Genomic DNA, 23,127 nt, shown 5'->3' with positions numbered 1-23,127 from the left:
TAAAATAGAACAATTATAACAATATACGATACGACAGGGTCTCTCTCAAAATATCTTGTGCTGTGCTCACATTTCTCTTCGTGATGACTGAGATGGTAAAATGCCTACATGATGAGATGAAGTGAGGGGGATGACACGGGTGTTGTTAGGCTACTACCGACCTTCTGACAACTGACTAATGCAGTTGACTGCAGGTAACTGAAACCGCGGGACGCAGAACAACAGAAAAGAGGGGACTGCCGTAGTTCGCTTTATCATCCCTCTCCTTCTAATTCATTCCCTACCTCAGGTTTATCCCACTCTATTAGCTGTTGTTCCCCATAATAATTTCTTTTTGTTAAAATGCAAATTTAATTATGTTGTTTCCAGGATTAAAACCCTTGAATGGCTCCTCCCTGACCTCATGAGATGGCCATTCATCACCTGGTACCTGTTCACTACTCCACTTTTTTTTTTTTAAAGATTTTATTTATTTATTTGACAGATAGAGATCACAAGCAGGCGGAGAGGCAGGCAGAGAGAGAGGAAGGGAAGCAGGCTCCCCGCTGAGTGGAGAACCCGATGTGGGGCTGGATCCCAGAACCCTGGGACCACGACCTGAGCTGAAGGCAGAGGCTTTAACCCACTGAGCCACCCAGGTGTCCCACTACTTCCACTTTTTAAGGTGACTGAAACATATCCTTCATAATTAAAAATAAATCTGATTCTTCTTTTCCTTAACTCTAAGATTATTTCATATTTTCTCATTGATTGCTCCTCAAGGTAATGTTAATAATCTTATCTGTCAAATATTTTTTTAAGATTCACATTTAAGCCTGTTAATACAGTGTCTTGTCATAAAAAAATTTTTTTTGCTTATCATGTAGTCTGTTTATCTATCTTTTTCTGTGTACCTTTTGAATTTTATGCCCTATTGAGAAAGGTCTCCTCTGACTTCAAAGCCATACAAATATCTATCTGTCTTTATTTTGTTTATGGTAGGAGGCTCTGGCTTCATTTATTTACAGATGAATAGTCAATGATACCAGCACCTCTTATTAAATAAAATATTTTAAAAGATTTTCCCAATAACTCCAAATGCCACTTTTGTCATTTATTAAGTTCTTCTGTAGACCTGGGTTGGCTGGCTATTCCTGGGCTCTTCCTCTGAACTATTTGCCTATTAGTTTGTTAACACCATTTTTTATTGAAGTGGCCTTATAGTAAATTTTAGTATCTATTGAGAACTTTTAAAATTATTCTAATCAGTTTCAGAGAAACCCCATTGGGATTCTGATTAGAACTGTATTACATTTAAATACTATTTTTGGAAGGATTTCTATTTCTATGACAGTAAGTCTCCCTACTCAGGAACTTGGAATGGCCTGCCATATGTTCAGATCTTATTTTGTGCCCTTTAGTAAGGTTTCAGTTGTTTGATTCAGGTCTTTTAACACTTTGTTAGGTTTAAAATGCTGTATATTTTTTCTCTAAGTTTTTATTTAAATTCCAGTTAGTTAATATACAGTGTAGTATTAATTTCAAGCGTAGAATTTAATGATTCACCACTTACATACAATATCCGGTGCTCATCTCAAGTGCCTTCCTTTTTTTGTTTTTTTTTTTGTTTTTTGTTTTTTTTTAATTATGTTCCTCCCTAATGCCTATCACCTATTTCACCCAACCCCCTGCCCACCTCCCCTCCAGCAAACATTCAGTTTGTTCTTTATGGTTAACGGTCTCTAATGCTTTGCCGCCCTCTCCCTTTTTTCTTCCTTTCCCTATATTCATCTGTTTTGTTTCTTAAATTCCACATATGACTGAAATCATATGGTATGTATCTTAAAATATTGTATATTAATAGCAGTGTATTTTCCTCTCTCCATTTCTAACTGGCTACTGTTACTATTAAAAAAATCAGTTTGTAAGCATTTCACACACAATCACTTTATAAATTCTTTTTTTAATTCTAGTAATTCTTTTTACTGGATTCTCATGAGTTTTTGAAACCTGTACAACTACAGATGAATTATACTTTTTTAATATTGTAAAATTATTTCATATTCTTATCTATTACATAAGACAGAATCTCTACAAATAATAATTCACACTATCAAGAGTCAGAATCTCCTATAACTGATTTTTAAGGAAATGGTTTCAGAAAATTGCTGTTTAATGTATTTGCTGTAAAATTTTGGTTAATGTCTTTATCATTGTTCAATAGACTCCCTCCGTTCCTAATTTACATATAATCTTTTTAGGAAAAGTTGCTAAGTATTATCAAATGCCCCAATAGCATTTTTCACTTAATCTAATTGTGATTTTCCTTTTTTAATTTGTTATTGTAAAAAAAATTAGGAATTTTAATTGAGACTTGATCTTTAATACTTAACAATGACACTGTCCTAAAACAGAAAGTGACCAGATGTCTTCTAGAAGCAGAGAAAGGTGATAAGACACAACAATTTTGAACAGAATTATACAATGCCTCTTTGTCCTGATTCATGTTTGGGATTCTGACTCCTGCTTTTTTCACCTATAAAAATGGCTATTCCTCCTTTATTTGTGTTTGTATTTCCCCAGTACCTCTATCCATTTATTTTCAACCAGTGTTTGTCACATTGTTTTGCAATTGTTTCTTGCATTTGAATCTGACTTTTTAGCTCATCTGGCCATCTCTGTCTTCTGAGTTCATTTACACTTAATGAAGTAATTAATATTCTTGATTGTATTCCTTCTATCTTAAATACTATCTTTTCTTCCTTCTTACTTTTGCTGAATTAGCCATTTTTTCTCCCTGTCATTCCTCTCTTCATTTTTTCTTCCTGTCAATTTAGAAGTCCTACTGCACTTTAAAGTTTTGCACTTAGCTACATGTTCCTGAGTCACTTTTAAATAAAATAATAATTTTACATTATATGTATTTTTTATACTATATGTTTTTTTTAAATACACAACCATGCACCACAAATCTCTACCTGGTGTCTCCTCCCTTGACCCCAAACAAGATAAAAGTTTTAGTTCTAGTTATTAATAAGTTTTTCTTTCAAAGATAACTCTTCTATTTCAAGAATTCCTACTTAGCATTTATATCACAAAACCCGTATCACAACGTTATTACCTATTTAATTTTAATAGTACGTATATTGCAAGATTCATGGCTCCCATTATTCCTCTCCTTTTTGTCTTTCCCTACCTTGGGATTTCTCTCCTGAACCAATTGTCATTTGATAGAGTACTTCCTCAAGTGTTTTCCTCAGATAAGTACATGGGCAGAATACTTTTTAGATGCCTGCACTCCTGAAAATGTTTATTTTGCCCTGACAAAGGAATGATATCTTTCCTGGTTATTAGTTTTTGGACCTCGGTCTTCTCCCCTCAGGATTCTACAAATGTTGCTCTGGTATTTTAGCTTCTACTGTTGCTGATAAAAAGTTTAAAGCTAATGGATTCTCTTTCCATTGCAAATAACCTGTACTTTGTTCTCAAAACTTTGAGATTTTTCTTTATGTTTGGACTCCAAGAATCACACCACCAAGTGTCAATACATGAGTCCTTAAATTAATCTGGCCTAGGACTTAGGGAGACTGTTCTCCATTTTTTAAATTTCCTACCTCCAGAACTCTTTTTGTTTTTTGTTAGTACTTTTGGATCTGTCTTCTGAATTTATCTCTAGGTAATTCCACTCTATGCTGTCAGGTATTTCTTGAGCTTCCAGATTTGACTCAAGAAATACCATTAACTACAATTTTTATCTGTTTAATTTTTTTAATCAAAAATCAAATATCTTTTCTTTAGTTACATAAGATCTTCTGTTTTGTTTTGATCATTTAATTTCATCAGACCACTTTGAAAGTTTTCTTTTGTCTTTTTTTTTCAAGTTACCTCTGGTCTTTTCCAACAAAGTGAGAGTAAAAACACAGTTATTCTGGTGTTTGGCCTGACCCTTGGAGTTCTGAGTCCACTTAAGTTTGTTTTTTTTTTTTTTTTTCCTTCTTCCTGCAAATGGCTACCCTCCCTCCATATTTGCACAAAGTTAAAGATGTGTCTCCAGCAGTGAGAAACCAGTGAGCAATGGAAAGAACATGATTTTCTGCTCCTGAGGGCAGGCCATAAACACCCAGCAAATCATGACTTTTTTGCTAAGATAGAAGGTAAAGGCGTCTCTGTTTCCAGACCTTCACTGAGACAAACTTAAGTCCCAAATAAAGTGATGGATCAAATCAGCCCACCCATACAGTATTCTTCCAGATCCCTACCAAATCACAAAGGTCCTGTGAGGACCATATAAAACAGGAGGGCAGATATAGCCCTTCTTTGAGGAAATTCGCTGGATTCAGTCAAATAAAGCCTTTGAAGAAACAGACAATGTGGGTCTTTGAGCCAAGCAATGAGGATAAATAAGCTTACCAGGCCTCTGGTCTCTTGGTTCATTCTTATTTCCAAGATGAATGAGGTCCCATAAAATGCACTCTTTCCCAATCCTTCCCCTGGCCTAAGATACACCACCAGGCTTTACCAACTGAGCCACACAGACAACTCTTGACCTAAAATGTTTTGTGGGTACTATTTTTAAAAGTATTCTATGTAAAAAAGTAACTTAACATTCTAAGTAATTGCTATTCCTAAATTTTATGACACTAGACAAAGAATGAGATAAATACCTTTGTTATATAGAAGATACAACAAGCTATCATGTGCTGTACACTTTCAAAACTTGCAATATGTTTCTTTGAATGGGCAATATTTGGTACTCCTTGCAAAGCCACTACACACTTTATCAAGATCTAAAAAATAGAAGCACAATAGTTTCTGTTGAAAAATATCACTCTCACTCATTATGAAATGTTCTATTCAAATCAAGCAAGTTTTAAACCATCAAATACTATTATCATCAATAATTGTCAATAAATTTCTTATGTATAAAAGAATGTACTCTGAGATAAAATTAATATATTCCATTTCAGATAAGTCCTTTATCTAAAGTAACTTGAAAACTAGTATAGAGGATAAAATAAGTATACAAAGATTATAAAACAGCACATTTTGACAAGTGTCATAAAAAATATAGGCAAATATTATATATACAAGACACTAAAGGCACATCCAGGCTTAGGAGGATCTTAAAAAACCATTTAGAGAAGGATGTACCATATTAAATATACAGTGATACCAGTTACTTGAATGAATAGTTGCCTTCAAAATTAAAACCAAGTATCCATATCCCATATCCCATAAATATTGGTGTTTACTTCCTAGTCTCCTTGCCTTATATTATGTGATCCTGAATTTCATGAAGAGCTAGATAATTAAGTTTACCTTTCAGTACTTTGTTCTGAGCACCATTACTGTCAAAAAAGTAGGGTTGAGATTGCATCAATCTATTAATCATCCAGATTATCAAAAAACAAATTAACATATGGATGTTGGTCTTCTGTGAGCACACTAGTTGCTTCAAGTCACTATTCTAACATTATTACTATTGTTGCTGTACACCTATGAGTATTTGCAATGCCTCTTTAATTCCTTGCATCATCATATACCCCCACCCCACTACACCATATCCCCAAATCATGTTAGCAACCTAGTAGCTTTGTAGTTTTCACCAGGTTCATATAATCATATATATATATATATACATATAAGTACATAAACATACTCTTGTATGTTTATGTACTTACATACAAGGGAGAGTTAATGTTATGTCACAAAATGTAATGCATAAGCACTTGTTTGAACTGTGCATTTCTCCTTTAATCGTGTCTTATGAAAATTCCCTAAAGTCTACAGGTATAGTTCAAGTTCATTATTTCCAGTGGTTGCATATTATGATTTAGTGTGGAACAACCATCATTAATTCAGCCACTTCCAGAATCTCTATGTTGCATACACTTTACAGCTGATGTTATACTGTCTGCTATAGGTACTGATCATCCTCCTGCCTCAGCACTTTCCCTTTGTCTCCAGGTTTTTTTTGGTCACCACAAAAAAGGCCATAAGAAACATCTTTGTACATGCTCAGTTGCCAATATGAGTGGCAACTTCAGCACCAGATTTGAGATGATACCTAGTGAGGATGAAGCACCACCCTCAAGGTCAAAGTAAACCCTCTAAATTAGTAACAATTATGTGGTGTTGTGTCCCCAGCAGGTAGAACACATGAATCTGGGAACCAAGGGGTGGAACTAGGCATTTTACTAACTGGTGATTTTATTCTTTTTTTTTTTAATATTTTTTTTAAGATTTTATTTATTTATTTGACAGAGAGAGAGATCACAAGTAGGCAGAGAGGCAGGCAGAGAGAGGGGGTTAGCAGGCTCCCTGCCAATCAGAGAGCCCATTGTGGGGCTCGATCCCAGGACCCCGAGATCATGACCTGAGCCGAAGGCAGAGCCTTAACCCACTGAGCTGGGATAAATTACTAATAGAGGGATTGCTGTGTCAAGTATATTTGTTTTTAATTTTAATTAAAATTAGATTTAGTTTCATTAAAATTAAGAATACTTTATCAAAATTCAAAGCCTAAAACAATTCAAATGTTCCCCATCAATGAATGAGAATTCCTTTGCCCCATATCCTCACCAGCAAGAGGAGTTACAGATCATTTCAATTCTTTCAGCAATAGTACATTGTTCACTTAATGTTCATTTCTAAGGATATTCAAAGTTTGAGCATCTTTTCATGGTTCTTGGCCGCTTGGATTTGCTCTCCTGTAAACTGCCTATTCATGTTCTGTGGCCATTTTTTTATTAAGTTACTGCCAATTTGTAAGCTTTTTGTTATATATATTTATCCTTGTCAGTAATATATATAAATAACCTTGTTAGATATTTGTTCTAAATCCATAAATTTTATGCTATCTTTGTTATGGTCCCTGTTGTCACACAAAGGCTGCCATAAATATAGTCAATATTTCTTATTTTTCTGGTTATTTCTAAGAGTTCTGTCTTAGTTGAAAAGGATTCCCACAACCCTGGCTTGCACATGTAATCTTCTGTGATTTTTTTTCCCTTAACTTTTTAGGACATCTGGACTTTTTATATATGTACAATACAGGTGTCAAACTCTATTTTCTTTCACATGAGTATCCAGGGGTTTCACCATCATTTTATAAAAATATCCAGTCTCTTCACACTGAATTGGAATGCCAAGTCTGTCAAGTAGTATATTCTCATCCATATTAAGGCCTATTTCTAAAATCTTGTTCCACTCACTTTTCCTATTCCAAACAATACAATTTAATTAGAAACTTCTTTCTCAAGGCTTTTCCTCATACCTATAACCCATTCTCTGAGGTGTAGCTAAAGGCACCCTGAGTCAGTGGGATGCCAGAGGATGACAGTGGATTATCCTGAACTTGACCAATTGAGCACTGTTTGCAGTTGCTGGTCCCAATGTGGTATCCTTAAAAGAGGACATTAAAAGCTATGCATTGCTATGGATAATGTTCTCTTTTCTATACTGCTAGGAAGAAGTACCAGAAGAAGTTCCCCTTCATACTGGGAAGACAAAAGTATATACTTAGCAACTTGCTCCAGGGCCATGAAAATTCTCCCAGCCTCTGACATATTTTATTAAAGGACCTGAACTCTCTGGGCATTTCTCAAAACAAAACACTGAACTATTACAACAACAACATGCTAATTGAAACTAAAGAGCAAGAAATGGCCAATACATTAAAGACCTTGGTAAGATACATGCCCTCCAGAGGATAGAAATAAACCCTGTGAAGATTCAGGAAGCTGCAGATAAATGAACTCTCTGGGCTGTGCTGAGAAACCCCATCCAAACTAAGTCTGACATCTGGCATCTCTCACCTCTAAGAAGAAAGGACAATGCCAGCTAAATGCCCTTCGGTTCTGGAGGAAGCGTCTTCTACACTTGAGAATGCTGCTCTACAATCCATCTACAAATGACATGGAAGGCTGCCAACTATGAATCTAGGTTTTGGATTCTGGAGACAGATGTCCTAAGCAACTGAACTCCTAAATGTGGGGAATGTGGGAGAAGGAGGCATGTCTATGCTCCAGTATAGCCACTCCAAAGCAAATATTTGTTAAAGTACTTAAGCCCCCTCGTTAGTTTTCTCAATGGTGAATTAAAAATTTAAATGCTGTGCATGAGTTCAGTTGCATTTTCTTGGTTCTCAAAATCTGGGTTGATGACAATGATGATGATGATGACAACAATGATGACGATAAAAACTTTCTAAAAGTATCAGCAGCAAAACCTTACTTCTCTCACGATGTCCCTGTAGTAGGCAGAATTCTAAAACAGTCCACAAGATTCCTCCCCCTGGTGTACAAGCCCTGTATAATCCCTTCTCCTTAAGCATGGGTAGGACCTGTGACTATGAGGAGATCATCACTCTCATGCGTACCTTACATTACGTAAGACTCCTCATACATAGTAGACGAGGCTCTCCTGCTGGTCTTGAGGAAGCAGAATGCCATGTCATGGAGAAGACCATGTGGGAGGGAACTGATGGTGAGCCTTTAGGAGCTAAGGATCCCCTTTCACACTAGCACAAGGAAATGAATTCTCTCAACAACCAGGGAGCTTGAAAGAGGTGCCAGAGCCTCAAGTAAGATCACAGCTCTGGCCAGCACCTTGAGTTCAGCCTCATGAGACCCTGAGCAGAAGACCCAGCGAAGCCATATCCAGCCTCCTGTCCCATAGAAACTATGAGATAGTAAATGGTTATTGTTGTAAGCCACTAAATTTACAGTGATTTGTTAGAAAGAAGAGACAACTAATATAATCCCTTTAGCCAGCTCTCACCTACTCTTTTCCTATACATTTCAACTCCTCCATCACCAAGAAACCAAATATTTTTTCGTATGTCATCCACCAATTTTCCCCCACATGATAATGGCTTTAACAATATGTTTTGAATGAGTATTGCTGTTTTGAACACTATGGAATTATAAAAACTGAAATGACTTTAAAAACCTAGCAAAGCAGATTGCTAATGTTTAAACATGGACAACAATGGGCCTGAATGTTTTCAGAGAAATATATTTTAGTCTTTACATGTGTTTGCCCAAACATAATTTAGATTATTAAATTGTTTTTCAGTTAACTCATGAAATTTCATAACACCTGTCTTTGACCTATTTGTACATTACAATAAAGATACACTGCTTTTTCTTTTCCAAAATGCTTTGTTGAATTGCCTTTGTAAAAAATACCCTTATCTAGGGGTATAAATATGCTTACCTGTATGACAGGTACCAAAACAATATTGTGGTAGATTATAGGTGCAAGAAGTCCATAACACTGAGTCACAGCTTGAAGGGTATAACTGGAATCATTGAGGTAGTTGCTAAGTTCCAATGCCACTAATACTCTCTCACATTCAATTAGTCTAGTAATCTGTAAGGAAACAGATACTGTTACTCAAAATGAACATCAGGTGCTTCACTAATATGTCTCTAAGAAGAATAAAGGGTAGGAAATATGATCCTGTGGCTTAACAACATGTTGGTATGTTAAAATGTTGATTTTAAATCAAGACCTAAATTCAAGAATAATTCTAACTCCCCAACAATGCTATGTATGGGTAAGACAAGCTTAGAGTTAAATTTCAGAATATTTTGTAAAATAATACAAATGCCACTAGTAATGAAGAAAGAACCAATCTTTTTAATTGGTAAAATAAAAACTTGGCTATATTTTAATGTTAGAAAAAAACTAGTTTTTTCAAAACATAAATGTTATAACAAATAATAATTAAAATATTATGTCTCTGTAATATTATCCCCACTTCAAAAAAAAAGTCCCATTTTCTTACTGGGTTTGTGAAAAAAAAAAAAAAAAAAAAAACACGATGAATTTTCAGCAGACCAAACTAATCTTCTATTATACTTTTGCTACTTAAATAAAAATGGTAGTAAAATAGAAAGTTGGGCTTTTTTGAGTAAATGCTTTTGTGATTAAATGATCCTAACCTTTCCCTTCCCTTTCCTGAGGGAAGATTTTACTATGTTTCTTATCTTTTATTTTGAAAGATTTATTTACTTTTTTGAGGAGGGTGGGGGAAGAGCAAGCATGTAAATGGAGGGAGAGGCAGAGGGAGAGAAGCAGACTCCCCACTGAGTGTGAAGCCCAACATACAGGGCTCCATCCCAGGACCCTAAGATCACGACCTGAGCCGAAACCAAGAGTCAGATGCTCAATGTACTGAGCCACTCAGGTGGCCTATTTTTCTATATATACATACAAAATTACACACAGAGAAAACTTATGAGTGGCAACCAGAAATTTCCATAGAGTAAATTTTTAGTAGGATGGTAGTCTAGTATTCTGGAATTCACTGAAGTACTTAAAGACTGACTTTATAATATGTTTATTAAAAAAAAAAAGACTGTCTTTATGTACAGACCGAATGCAACATAGTAGGAACAGGATGATGGTTATGAGTGCTGAGGCTCTGTAAGACTATGAACTTACCCTGGACAAAAGGTCATGTCTTTTTTTTTTTTTCATTTTTGTATCCACGGGCACTGTCACAGTCTCCCATAACAATTTATGGGTTGGTTTATTTGCTTGGTTATTAAATAAATAAATGCATGGGTAGGAAAATGCAACTGTGAAAAGCAAACACCTGGGAAAAGTCTCTGTGTTTAAAGTTAGTAAAGAAGGAAAGAGAAAGAGGGAGAAAGAAGAGTGATGTTCAATCTAGAATGAAAACAAAAGTGAAGGACTGTTTTTAAAAGCAAGATGTTAAAGTTAGAAAGTTGCAGATGTACAGACAGCAATGTTTATAACCACCCTGAGAATCCATCAGTAAGAGATAGGTTACATTCTTGCCTCTATACAGTAATGCAATATTAGAGTTAAGAACAATTTGGTATGAAAACGAATGCTCACTGATGTTCTTCATCCCAGAAAGGCAACAGTACCTGAGGCAGAAATTCGGGAAAAACTAGCCAAAATGGACGAGAACATACCAGATGTCATTTTGTATTTGGTTTCAGAACCCATTTGGGTGGTGGTGAGACAACTGGCAAAGAAAAATGAACCCAATCATAGACCTGCAAGACATGGCCTGTATGAGCAGAAAAAGACCTCAAGAAAACAGGGAAAGGAACACAAGAACAGAATGAAGGCAATAAGGAGGACTGCCAAAGCCAGTGTTGGTGCTGGCAAGAAGTGAGATGGAGAGTGGACAACAGGAGTAAAGATTCTGTAGTGACTTTATTTGTGGTGATCAAGCAGATTTTTCATGAGAGGATTGCTAAACTAAGAACTTAAAAAAATCTGGTAAATTGATAAGTATCTGCATGAAAATATGTTCAAGATAAATTATAAAAAAGGTTAAATAGGCAAATTGTGGAATAGAAAGTAGATTGTGATGTCATCTTGTAAAATAATATTAACAATAATTTGTGAATATTTGTAAAAATCAGAGATATAAAACAAGAGAGGGAACAAAATCATATTATTTTTAGGAGTAACAGGATTACAATGGATTTTACTTTGTACTTTATATCTTTTTTAGTATTTGAAATTTATACTATTTTGTAGAGACACAAAAGATAAACTGAAAAGAAGAAAAATATACATGCACTTGGTCCTATGAAACCTATATAGAATATCAGATAAACCTGCACAATCATAAAATGACCTCTCAGTCCATTCACAAATCAGGGTATGAAATCCCAAAAGAACATGAACTTGAAACATCAATAAACAAATAAAGGGAAATCAGCATATTTTTGGTCATTCTAAAATAACTTACTTGTTGAGAGGGGAAAAGCTCATTGCCTTTAATACTATCACAGAAAAGATTTTCTTCTTTAATTTTAATGTCACTTGTTACAAAAATATTTCTAAGAAAAAGGTATAAGAGGATTGAAGAAGTCTCTGCCAAAATATCTGAATGTAATCTGCAAAAGGAAGTAAATGATGTTACAAGTATAAATACAAAATGATTTAGCATATAAACACACCTTTTTAGGTTGATTTGTTCTTAGTATCTACACAGTGATCCCAAAATAACAGCAAAAATTTGTGGAACAATTTCTCTCACACAGCTCTTTAAATTAAAATTAAAGACTATATTTAACAACAAGTTAACAACTAAGAAAATTAAGCTGCTGACATATGATGTCACAGATACATAAAAATAACTATTGGTGAAGTAAAACTTTCTGGCTCTAATATACAAACTTCTTTTCTATCAACATAATGAAATCGCTACAGATACTCAGAAGCTTGGGGAAATAGGCCCAATATTTCAATTAATAAACTTTTGGAAAATAAGGGTCACTTATAGCAAAATCCACCCTGGGTAAGGAGAAAAGGAAAAAGAAAGAGGCAAGAAGGGAGAAAGGGAGGGAGGCAGAGTCTTAATAACTCTTGGCTTATTTTTAATTATCTTTTCTAAATTGTAGTCAACAGTGCCAATTATTGGCAAAACTGTGAAATATGCAGCCTTCCTTCTTGGTTTCCAATACTCCCTTCCTTGTTCTCAACATTACTTGGTGACGAACTTTCCCTTCTAAGCATCAGGTCCACCCTCTATCTCAAAAAACAGGAAAGGATCTGACATCAGTAATTCATACTTGATCGTGATCCATTTCACCACTGTGTTTAACGCTGAAATTACATTTGCTAGAAGAATGTTAGTCCTCCCACTCCTACAACTCATATTGAACTCTCTCTTGGTCCACATGATAATTGATCATTGGTACCCGGACGCACACAATGTCCAGGCTATTGTTTCCTCGTGGCTCCATTTCCTTCTCTACAGAGCTCACACGCTGGTCAGCCATTTCAACAGTGACCTCTCTCCCACTTCAGATTCTGCACCCCTTATTTTAAGCCACAATCAGTTTGCCTGACTTGCATAGATGTCACTGACTGCTTTTTCTATCCCTTCTACAACAATCGCTTTCTTAATCTCATTTGATCTTTCTTTTTCATTCACACTAGCATTTGCCAAGCACCTACTATGTAGAAAACACTATTCTAGGCCCTGGGATATAAAGATGAGTCAAATGTGGCCCTTACCCAGAAGAACTGGGCTCTACTACAAATTCATGTTATGGGATATCAACTTAGTCATTAGTCCTTCTCAGCAACACTTCTGTTTATCCCTGATGTCTCTTTGTTCACATTCCTGAGTAAACGTTCTAAACCCCCTTCTCTCCACCCTATGTATTTCTATATCCTCCAGGGGGAATAGTGCTTATACCCTCAGTTTCTCCCTCTTCACTGTCTCCATCCTCAAACATGCTTTCCTTAAACCTGCCTTCCCCCTCCGTGTTCTGTCATCCTCTTCTTTGCCACCAAACTTCACGAGTGATCTTAGCTTATTCCAATTCTCCATTTTCACTTATTTCTTACCCAACTGCAGAAGGTTTCTAGCCCATCACACCACCAAAATAGCTCTCTTAAACTCATCAATGGCCTCCTAATTGTCAATTCTAAAGGTTTCCTCTTAGTTTTGATCCTACCCAACCCCTCTGTAGCATCTCTTATAGAGCAACTCCCCTGTCTGACCTTGCAATGGCATTTAATAGTGCTGACCAGTCCCTCCTGGGTGATACTCTCACTTCCCTTGGCAATGCACTTGTCCAGGCTTTCACCTCCTGAACTACTCCTTTTTGTAGAACAAGTTATGAGACTTGGGCTTTCCTCCTTCCTCCCATCCTCCCTTCCTTACTTTCTTCCTTCCTCCCTCCCTCCATCTATCTTTCTTTCTCCCTTCTTTCCTTCCTTCCTTTCTTTCTTCCTTCCTTCCTTCCTTTCCTGTAATGCAAGTCTGACTTAAGCTTTGATTGCCAAAGCATCCACTTCAGAGATAGCTTTCTCTAATAAATACATTGCCAGCCACACAACTAGAAAAAGAGCCAGGCCACTTCCCCCACTGAGGCTCCTCTGTTTTAAAAAATCTTAGTTGATTTCAATAAATGAACATTGGGGCCATTTGTGTGTATGTGTGTTTCTTTCTCTTCCCTTGCTTTAAATTACCACTTTTATTTTTTAAATTCAACAACAAAGAGTGAGCCCATGAAATCCTAAGCACCCACACTTTACCTCAATAAAATCAGAACCCCAGGCCCATGCTGGCTCTCTCTCTTTACCTGCTGTGGGGCCCCAAGTATGTTGTATAATTTCCAGATCCCATAAATAATAAATCTTTTTTTTTTTTTTTTCAAAATTTCCAGATGTTCATTTCTGAAAGGTGTCTTGCAATCATAATAAGAACCACAAGGGCTAGTTCAGATACAACATTGGTTATTCATGGGCTCAGACCAGCATAAAACATTCTCAGCCCTCCCTTCCATCTCCTGCTTCAGCCTCTTAAATACAAGCAAAGTCCAGAGTTCAATTCCAGCTTCTATCTTTTCTGCTAAACAGTTCTTCCTTGGGAGATAGCACTTGTCAAAATTTCAATGATGACCTCATGGACAATTTCTCAATCTCTCTCTAGCCCTGACCTCTCTCCTAAGTGTCAGCACTAAATATTCAACTACCTACTGGGCACCTCATACCCACAAAGGCATCCTGCTGGAAAACTAAATGCAAAATATTTCCTATCTAATTCATTATCTCTTCCAAAAACTTGTCCCTCACCTCTCCCTTTCCCCTAGTACATGTCATAGGCCCACCTGCCCGTCAGGTAACAATGACAATCCCAGTCAACTTCACTACCTCCACTCTCCTGTCCCCATGTTGCATAAAACCTTCCAACCTCTGTCTCTTCCTCTCCTGAAATGCCTCTCAAATACATCCTGCATAGCACCAGCATCCTTGTACATGGTAAAGGCTAAGTCTACATTTGTTTAATTGAATGGAATTATACCTTTATGTGAATAAGCATTATGAAAGCCTTGCCTCAACCAGCATGTGCATTTAAGGTCATTATCTTTGACTGAGGAATAAAGGATTTTATTTTCTTATTAAAGACATTAACAAGCAGGTGAAGGAGATTGTCTTTTTTGAACTTGTTGAAACAGCCTGAAATCACACTAATGCTCATTTCTGCGGCTGCTCTTAAACTTTGTTTTTTAAAGGAAAAACGGCTATAAAGCAAAGGATGACCTGTGGTTTTATATGACTCCTAGCAGCCTGTCTGCAGTTGCTGATGCTCTAATCCTGGGAGCCTCTTCAAGCAAAGGAAAAACTGTCTTATCCTAATAGTCCACCCATGAGACTATAACTTTAACCCCAACCAGACTGTTCTTGTTTTTAAAAAAAGCCCCCAAAGGTGTTTGTGTTTTCTATATAACTGACAATACCTTGGTTAGTATTCAGTATTTTTTTTCCCATAGCCTTCATTACTCTAAATTCAGAATGCATCTATATGCCTCCTGTGCTTTTTCTGACTCTAGCAAAGAAGTTTCTAACAAGGACTCAAGAACTTAGAATGTAGATACTTATTAAAACACTTATTAGAAATAGTTTTACATTGACTATCTTTTTTTAAAAAAATCTTATTTATTTATTTGACAAAGAGAGAGATCACAAGTAGACAGAGAGGCAGGCAGAGAGAGAGAGAGAGGCAGGCTCCCTGCTGGGCAGAGAGCCCCATGTGGGACTTGATCCCAGGACCCCGAGATCATGACCTGAGCCAAAGACAGAGGCTTAACCCACTGAGCCACCCAGGCGCCCCTACATTGACTATCTTAATATGAAACCGAAAATTAATTCTAGGCTTCACACCCAATATCCATATTTTCACTAAGCAAATTAATATTTTAAAAGAATATTTCTAATTACCTTCTCTGTGTGATAGTCATTATATTGCTTAAACAAATAACAGATTGTTCATCGTGATGTGGTGAAGCCACAAAATAATCCCAAACTGGTGAGAAAGCCTTCTTAGCCAACTCATAGTTACCAACCTGATAGGCAACCTACAACAAAAAGTACATTATCTTATGTGATATTTTTATCTGTGAAATGTATCTTTTTTTTAAGATTTTATTTATTTTTTTTGACAGAGAGAAATCACAAGTAGGCAGAGAGGCAAGCAGAGAGAGAGAGAGGAGGAAGCAGGCTCCCTGCAGAGCAGAGAGCCCGACACGGGGCTCGATCCCAGGACCCTGAGATCATGACCTGAGCTGAAGGCAGAGGCTTAACCCACTGAGCCACCCAGGTGCCCCTGAAATGTATCTTTTAAACAGGAATTCTGATAAAATCCGCTCACACATTAATTTCATACACAGTTGTTAACATTTGCTCTTTTGATCTATAGGACCACAGTAAGGTATCAATGGCCACTGGCAAGGGAGGCAGACATATTTTGAAATCTCTTTTATTTCTAAATTGCATGGAAATATGAAACTCTGTAAGGATGTTTCAAATTCTCATAAGCAAAACAAAGATCACATCTGAGCCAAATTAATTTCATTTCCATCTATCTCGGCAGTACACTCCATTTATTAGACACACTGTTATAATGAACAATCTGTTCCAAAAGAAACAATCAGATTTCCCAAACCCAAAATATGAAATATACTTCATTCTTTTCTGGCTCAGACTGATACTTTCAGAGCTTTTGTGCAACAAAGGGCTCACAGCTAAAAAGAGTGAAAAATAAAACAGAGATGCTTCCAAGAGACCATGATATTTTTAAATCAACATACTCAACATTAGGCAAAATAACTGATTTCACTGGCAAAAGAGAAGCTTGAGAGAAGAGAAATCAACAACTTATCTATTTCTTTTGGTGGAATATATTTCTTTACAGATATTCCCTAAAATCATTCTATTCAAATATGTACGACAATATGAAATCTCACCATGTGAGTTATGTGCTGCTTCAAATCCTTAATGGAAGCAGGTAGAAGATAAAGTATAAATAAATTCATTAAATTAAGTATGTAAATGACATGTTGCTAGAATATATTCCACTCAAGGGAATAACTTACAAGACCAGAACTTTTTAAATCTGCCAACTCCACACTCATAACCAACCAACCAGTAAGGTTTTATGAAGTTTCTACTCTATGCCAAGCACTGTAAGGATAGGTTCTTCAAAGCTTAAAATGACCTTATACTCCATTAAACTCTAATCAAGTTACAGACATAAAACACATGAAATTACCAGAAAAACTACAAAGAATAACATAATAATTGTGGAGGCTGGGACAAGGAGAAATGAAGGCTGCAAAAAGGAGTCAGGGCTTGAGCTGAAACCTCAGGCAGGAATAAGGTTCAGACAGGCACTGAAAAGTTCCAATAGTGAAAATCACCATAATGCATTTAGGAGAGACTAGCAAGACAGATCAGAATTTGAGGAAAAGCAGGAAAATGATGGACAGGTAAAATGAGATATGATTTCAGAAGGCCTTGAAAATCAGGTGGAAGTATTTAAAGACGTCAGGTACTGGTCCAAGCACTCTACATGCATTATTGTATTAACTCCTCATTACAGTTTTATGAGGTGAGCTCTATTACGATCCCTATTTTTCAGATGAGGAACCTGAGGCATTAAGAAGTTCAATAATTTGTACAGAGCCTGATATTCAGTAAAAAGAGTAGAGCCAAGATTTAGAGTGGTAGATGAGGTCACTTCTCTGGCTGCATTGGTTAGATAAAGAAGTTGGACTAAGTGGTCACTAAAACAACTTATAATTCTAACACTTAATGTGGAAATTAATAACAAATGATGTGTGAGTTGGGTGAAATTGTAACTGAATGTTCTTTCCTTTTAAAATATATCTTTATAAAAATAATGTCATTTATTCAATCAGTGGACATGGTGAAACAAGAAAAGATGCCATGATTAAACTAAGGTTTGTAAATTCATGAGTTTTTGCAGGTTAACAGAGCAGTGCCATGATATAAGATGGTGACCTGGTAGTAATGGGTAGAATAAATTTTAGAGGGGGTGAGGTTAAAATGAGAAAGAAGCACTAGAAGACTAATGAAATAATTTAGTACAATAGAGACCTCCTCTTGATACATGACCTTCTCGTGGCTTCCAAATTTCCACACTTGTCATGATCTGCTCCCCGACCAGTCTACTTACATTTTACCTCCCTGACCAATTATTTTACTCTCCATGGGTTTCTCTGCTCCAGCTACATTGGCCTCCTTGTTGTTTATCAGACATACCTGGTACACTTTTGAAAACCACAGGGCTTTTGCCCTAGCTCCTTCTGCAGGTGCTCTGCCTCCAGAGACCGTCCTTTAAGTCTCTGCTCAAATCTCACCTTCTAGATTTATTTATTTATTTATTTGAGAGAGAGAGAGAGAGAGAGCACATAAGCAGGGGTTGGGGGAGCAGCAGGCAGAAGGAGAAGCAGATTTCCTGCTGAGCAAGGAACCCAATGTGGGACTTGATCCCAGGACCCCAGGATCATGATCTGAGTGGAAGGCAGATGCTTAACAACTGAGCCACCCAGGCGCCCCTCAAATCTCACCTTCTAGATTACTTCCTTGATCACCCAATTTAATACTCTGATCTATCTTCCATTCCCTCACTTTACACTTCTAATTCCTTCGACCATACTCTACTTTTTCCTTCCATAGAACTTACCTTGTACCATACTAGATAATTTACTTATTTACTATGTTTGTTGTTTATTACAAATCTTTTATCATGGCATTTTGTTCACTTGGTTAATAACAGTGGTTCTCAAAGTATGGTCCCTGGACCATCAGCATCAACATCACCTAGGAGCTTGCTGGAAATGTAAAATTCCAGGCCCTACTGCAGACCTAGTGAATCAAAAACTCTGATGGTAGGACACAACAATGTATTCAACCAGCACTCCAAGACACATACTCAAGGTTTAGAATCACTAGCCTGGAGCAATGCATAGCAGAGAGTAAGCGCACAATAATAGCTTTAAATAAATTTTAAAACCCTCTTTTCCTGGTAATTTCCCTCTACCCACAGAAGAGGACACTCAACAATTCTACTGTAACACAGTTGACTGCCCCAGGGTAAGTGCCTGACTCAAACTGGGTGTTTTATAGCCCCTTCTGCAAAGCAAGCCACCCAAAGTGTGGTTCTGCTGTTGAGGCTAAAGGCATTACATGTACCAGGAGAATTTGAGAGAAAATTTATTACTCACACAAAGGGCTCCCGGGAAGTGTTAGGCAGGCACAAGTAGGCCTGGGAAGGATTGGGCCTTGATTAGTGGCTGGAGGTGGGGAAGGATAGGAATAGGAAAAGTTCTGCCACCTGGGAGATTCAAATTTCTTGTTAGCATCAAAGGAGAGCTCACAGACCTCCTATCAGCCTGCCTGTGTATGGAACCAAAGGAAAAAAGAAGGGTGAGGTTTAAAAACAACTCGGTGGTCAAATATCAAAAAAGACATCAGACTCATTTTATTTGGCGGGCCACTCAGAATCTCTTTCCTAGGAACCTATAATCCAGATTAGGAGCCAGCCAGGCAGTCTCTGTTTATATCTAAAATGGAGGTATATAAAAATGCAGGAGCTTCCATTTTTCCTTCAGAGATGGAGAAGTAAGGAAAGTCAGTCTTTAGAAGGAGAAAAAGAAGATGATGTATAAAGAGAACCAAAGGTATGAGACCTACAGTCGCCAGGAGTCCACAGCTTTCCCAGAGCCTAACTACATTCCCCCAAGCCGGGTTGGTGCCCTTAACTTGGAATCGGAGTCCTAACTGAAACCATAAGTCAAAATTACCTAAATATAAGTTATTGTTGTGGTAATGAGATTGATAAAAAAGACAGTTCCAAGGAAGAAGAGATGAGATCTAGCAGAGAGCCTAGCACAAAACAAACAATAAATAATTCATCAATAAACACATGAATAGAGAGACTAGCAATATTCAGTTAGAGGATGAGAGTAAAGAGAAGAGTTGAGACTTCTTAAAGAGCTTTAAAAATGGGATGACTATCTTTTACCTGGTAGATTTATTGCTTTTAATTTGGTCATAGACAAAAGGCCAATCTCTACTTATCAAAAAGTTTCAGTGAATTGTTCATATATAAAGTGGGAAAAAAAAGGATGAATTTCATTCTCCTTGACACCACTGCTATGACTGACAAAGCATTCATGTCCCAGTATCAAACTCTACTGCCAATACTGATCATCAAGACCCACTGAGCAGCACCAACCCAGGCAGAGAAGAGATGGCAAGACATAGGCTCTAAAAGAACTTGGCCCATGTTAGAAGTTGAATACATGAAATTCCTTGAACCTAGACAAAGCAGTAGAAAGGTATGAGCTGGTTCAGGTGTCAGGCTTACCATCTGCTACCCAAGCAACCATGGGTTACTTAATTACATGACCTCCCTGAGACACTCTTTCTCATAAAAATGGCAGGGGAAGGATTAAATTCATTTCAGTTTCCTCAACTATAAAGGTAATAATACCATCTCATTGAGTTATTATAATAAACATAATAATGAATCTTTAAATATGTGACACATAGTGTTTTTTAATTAAATGATATCTCCCATTTTTTTTCTCAATAAGCCACTGTGTCCATTCCCTATTTGACTAAGTAGTTCAATAACCCAGCAGTATATGACATTGGGTCTTCTATCCATTTTAAAGATAGGAAAATTGAGATCAAGTAATTTGCTTAAAATCTTAAAATCCTGCTCATAGGTTTCTAATTTTCTACATTCTATATTACATTATCTAGATACTCCTGACCTAAAGGGGAAAAATAAAAACAAATGAAGCTATAAAGAGGGGGAAATTAGAAAATATATCATTCATAATGGTTCCTCAAACAACTTTCCAGATAATCTAAATTAATAGCTTTCTACATTAAGAGGAAACCTAATGACAATCCAACTGACTTTAAAATCCAACTGACTTTATTAATGGCTATAGAATAACTTTGAGTTGAAAGTCCAACCTAAAATTCCAAGCCAAGTTAATCATAGGTATTTAGTGAAATGTCTCTATTCCTTACTGCAAAATAATATGATAGTATTTTTAAAAAGATTTATTTATTTATTTGAGAGAGAGAGAGCAAGGTGAGGAGCAGAAGCAGAAGGAGAGGGACAAGCAGACTACCCGCTGAGCAAGGAGCCCAACAACAGGCTCAATCCCAAGAGCCCGATCGTGACCTAAGCCAAAACCAAGAGCCAGATGCTCAACTGTCTGAGCCACCAGGCACCCCATATGATATTTTTTAAAGAACTGAATTACCCTGAAACTAAAAACTAACCACTCTCATGAAAAATAGATTGCAATTCCAAAGGAAAGGTACATTTTCTTGCTAGAACTTAAAAGCTGAAACTTGAGCTGTAAATTAAGTTTTACTAAGTTTACTAAGTAAGAAATTTTGCTTCAGTCACTTAACATTATGAGAATGCTCATATACTGTCACAAATGAATACAGTACTGCAAATATAGTATCAATAATGAAACATTGGCCATTACTTTATGACACTTCTCATTATTTCAGCAGAATAGCTTGGACTTCGTTTTATTAACTTTTTCAATGAAAGTTCTGCCAAATGAAACCCAAAAGTCAAACCTCCCTGGAGAAAAATTAGGCCTTGATAAAATATTCGATTCCTCACTTTGAAATAACTCCATCACTGAAAATTAGGGAATATATTAGATTCCAAAGAAATAAAAACATCAGAAAACCATGAGCCAATATGACATGCTAAACCAATGCTAGACAAATCCTAGCAATTCTCTCAATTTAATTTTCTTTGAAAAATATGATAATATAAAATATCACTAAGAGCTTATTATTCTAATCAACTATTAAGAGAAAAATAATAGCACAAAAGAAATGTGATAAAATTTAAAATGGCCATCATCTCTAGAGCCCACAATAGGCTTAAAATTAAGATTCTTTAGACCTAGGTCAATGAGTCACCCTTTCTAGAGTCCTATTCACTGGTGATATGTTTTAAGACAGGCAATTATTTCAGCAAAAATGTTAATTCATGAGTATATTCATAACTGAAAATGCTAACAATATTTATTAAGTACCTACTGTGTGACAAGTGCACTGGTTAAACATCTGCCCTGCATAATTCCATTTAATACTCATAATACCTCTGGGAGGTAGCTACTACTACTGTTTCCACTTCATAGATGAAAGTTACTTGCTCAATATCACATGGCTAGTGTGAGCAGCTGGAACTTGAACTCGTGTCTGTGTATCTTAAGTAACTCAGAAATTTCACTTCTATAAATCTCCCCCCGACCAAAAAAGTAATCACGGATGCAGGCGGAGATGCACATACTCAGATGTACATCACGGCTTTGCTTTTAATAGCAAAAGACTGGAAAATAATGAAATGCCTATCAGTAAAGATGACTAAGTAAACTACAATCTATCTGTAAGAAGCAGTATCATTAAAAGAGGCAATACCTTTAGAAGATGCACTTGTTAAAAATTACACTGTGGAGGAATACTTACTGGAATGAAAAAATGTCAATTATATATTAAATGACATATCAATATATAAAATAATAATATACCATGATTAGATTATATATTATACATAAATTCAAACATATTTGTATACACATGTATATTTAAAATGTATGTGTATATAAGTATATACACACACAGGCACATGCACACAAATGAAAAGATAGCTCTGGATCAGGGTTTCCCAATCTTGGCATTACTGACATTTTGTCCTGATCATTCTTTGTTATGGAGGGTTGTTGTCTGCATTGTAGGGTGCTTTTCAGCATCCTTGACCTCTACCCACTAGATGCCAGAAGCACCCTTTCAGGTTATGACAACCAAAAATGTCTCCAGACATTGACAAATGTCCCTTTGGGACCAAAATTGCCCCAAGTTAAGAAGTGCTACTCCAGGGGACCTGGGTGGCTCAGTGGGTTAGAGCCTCTGCCTTCGGCTCTGGTCATGATCCCAGGGTCCTGGGATCGAGCCCCACGTCAGGCTCTCTGCTCCGTGGGAGCCTGCTTCCTCCTCTCTCTCTCTCTCTCTGCTGCCTCTCTGCCTACTTGTGATTTCTGTCTGTCAAATAAATAAATAAAAATCTTAAAAAAAAAAAAATAAGTGCTACTCCAGATGACAAGATAAATAGGTAACATTTATTTTCTTCTTTGTGTATTTCAGTATTTTCTAAATTTCTAAAATTAAATTTAAAATTCAATTTAAATTTAAAATTCAAATTCAATTTAAAATTAAAATTAAATTTTTACAATAGCATTTTTTTCCTGGATACATTTGTAATAAAAAAAAAATACTGTTGTA

The 23,127-nt window shown here is 36.4% G+C and overlaps 1 protein-coding gene across 2 annotated transcripts in view; it reads right to left on the bottom strand.

Moving 5' to 3' along the window:
- The window catches only part of CFAP54 (cilia and flagella associated protein 54), a 317,324-nt gene that overhangs the window by 186,590 nt on the left and 107,607 nt on the right, over positions 1-23,127 (bottom strand). For both annotated transcript variants that reach the window (XM_032874281.1, XM_032874282.1), the window contains exons 23-26: positions 15,712-15,848; positions 11,723-11,870; positions 9,199-9,354; positions 4,644-4,766 (exon numbers count right to left, since the gene is read on the bottom strand). In XM_032874281.1, coding sequence (XP_032730172.1) covers positions 4,644-4,766; positions 9,199-9,354; positions 11,723-11,870; positions 15,712-15,848 — 564 coding nt within the window. The remainder of the gene's footprint in view (positions 1-4,643; positions 4,767-9,198; positions 9,355-11,722; positions 11,871-15,711; positions 15,849-23,127) is intronic.

The sequence above is a fragment of the Lontra canadensis genome, unplaced genomic scaffold, assembly GCF_010015895.1.
Source record: "Lontra canadensis isolate GAN:19392208 unplaced genomic scaffold, GSC_riverotter_1.0 scaffold52, whole genome shotgun sequence".
In the NCBI taxonomy this organism is placed as follows: Eukaryota; Metazoa; Chordata; class Mammalia; order Carnivora; family Mustelidae; genus Lontra; species Lontra canadensis.
The sequence above is the reverse complement of the archived record's forward strand: the minus strand, read 5'-3'. Positions and strand labels throughout refer to the sequence as shown.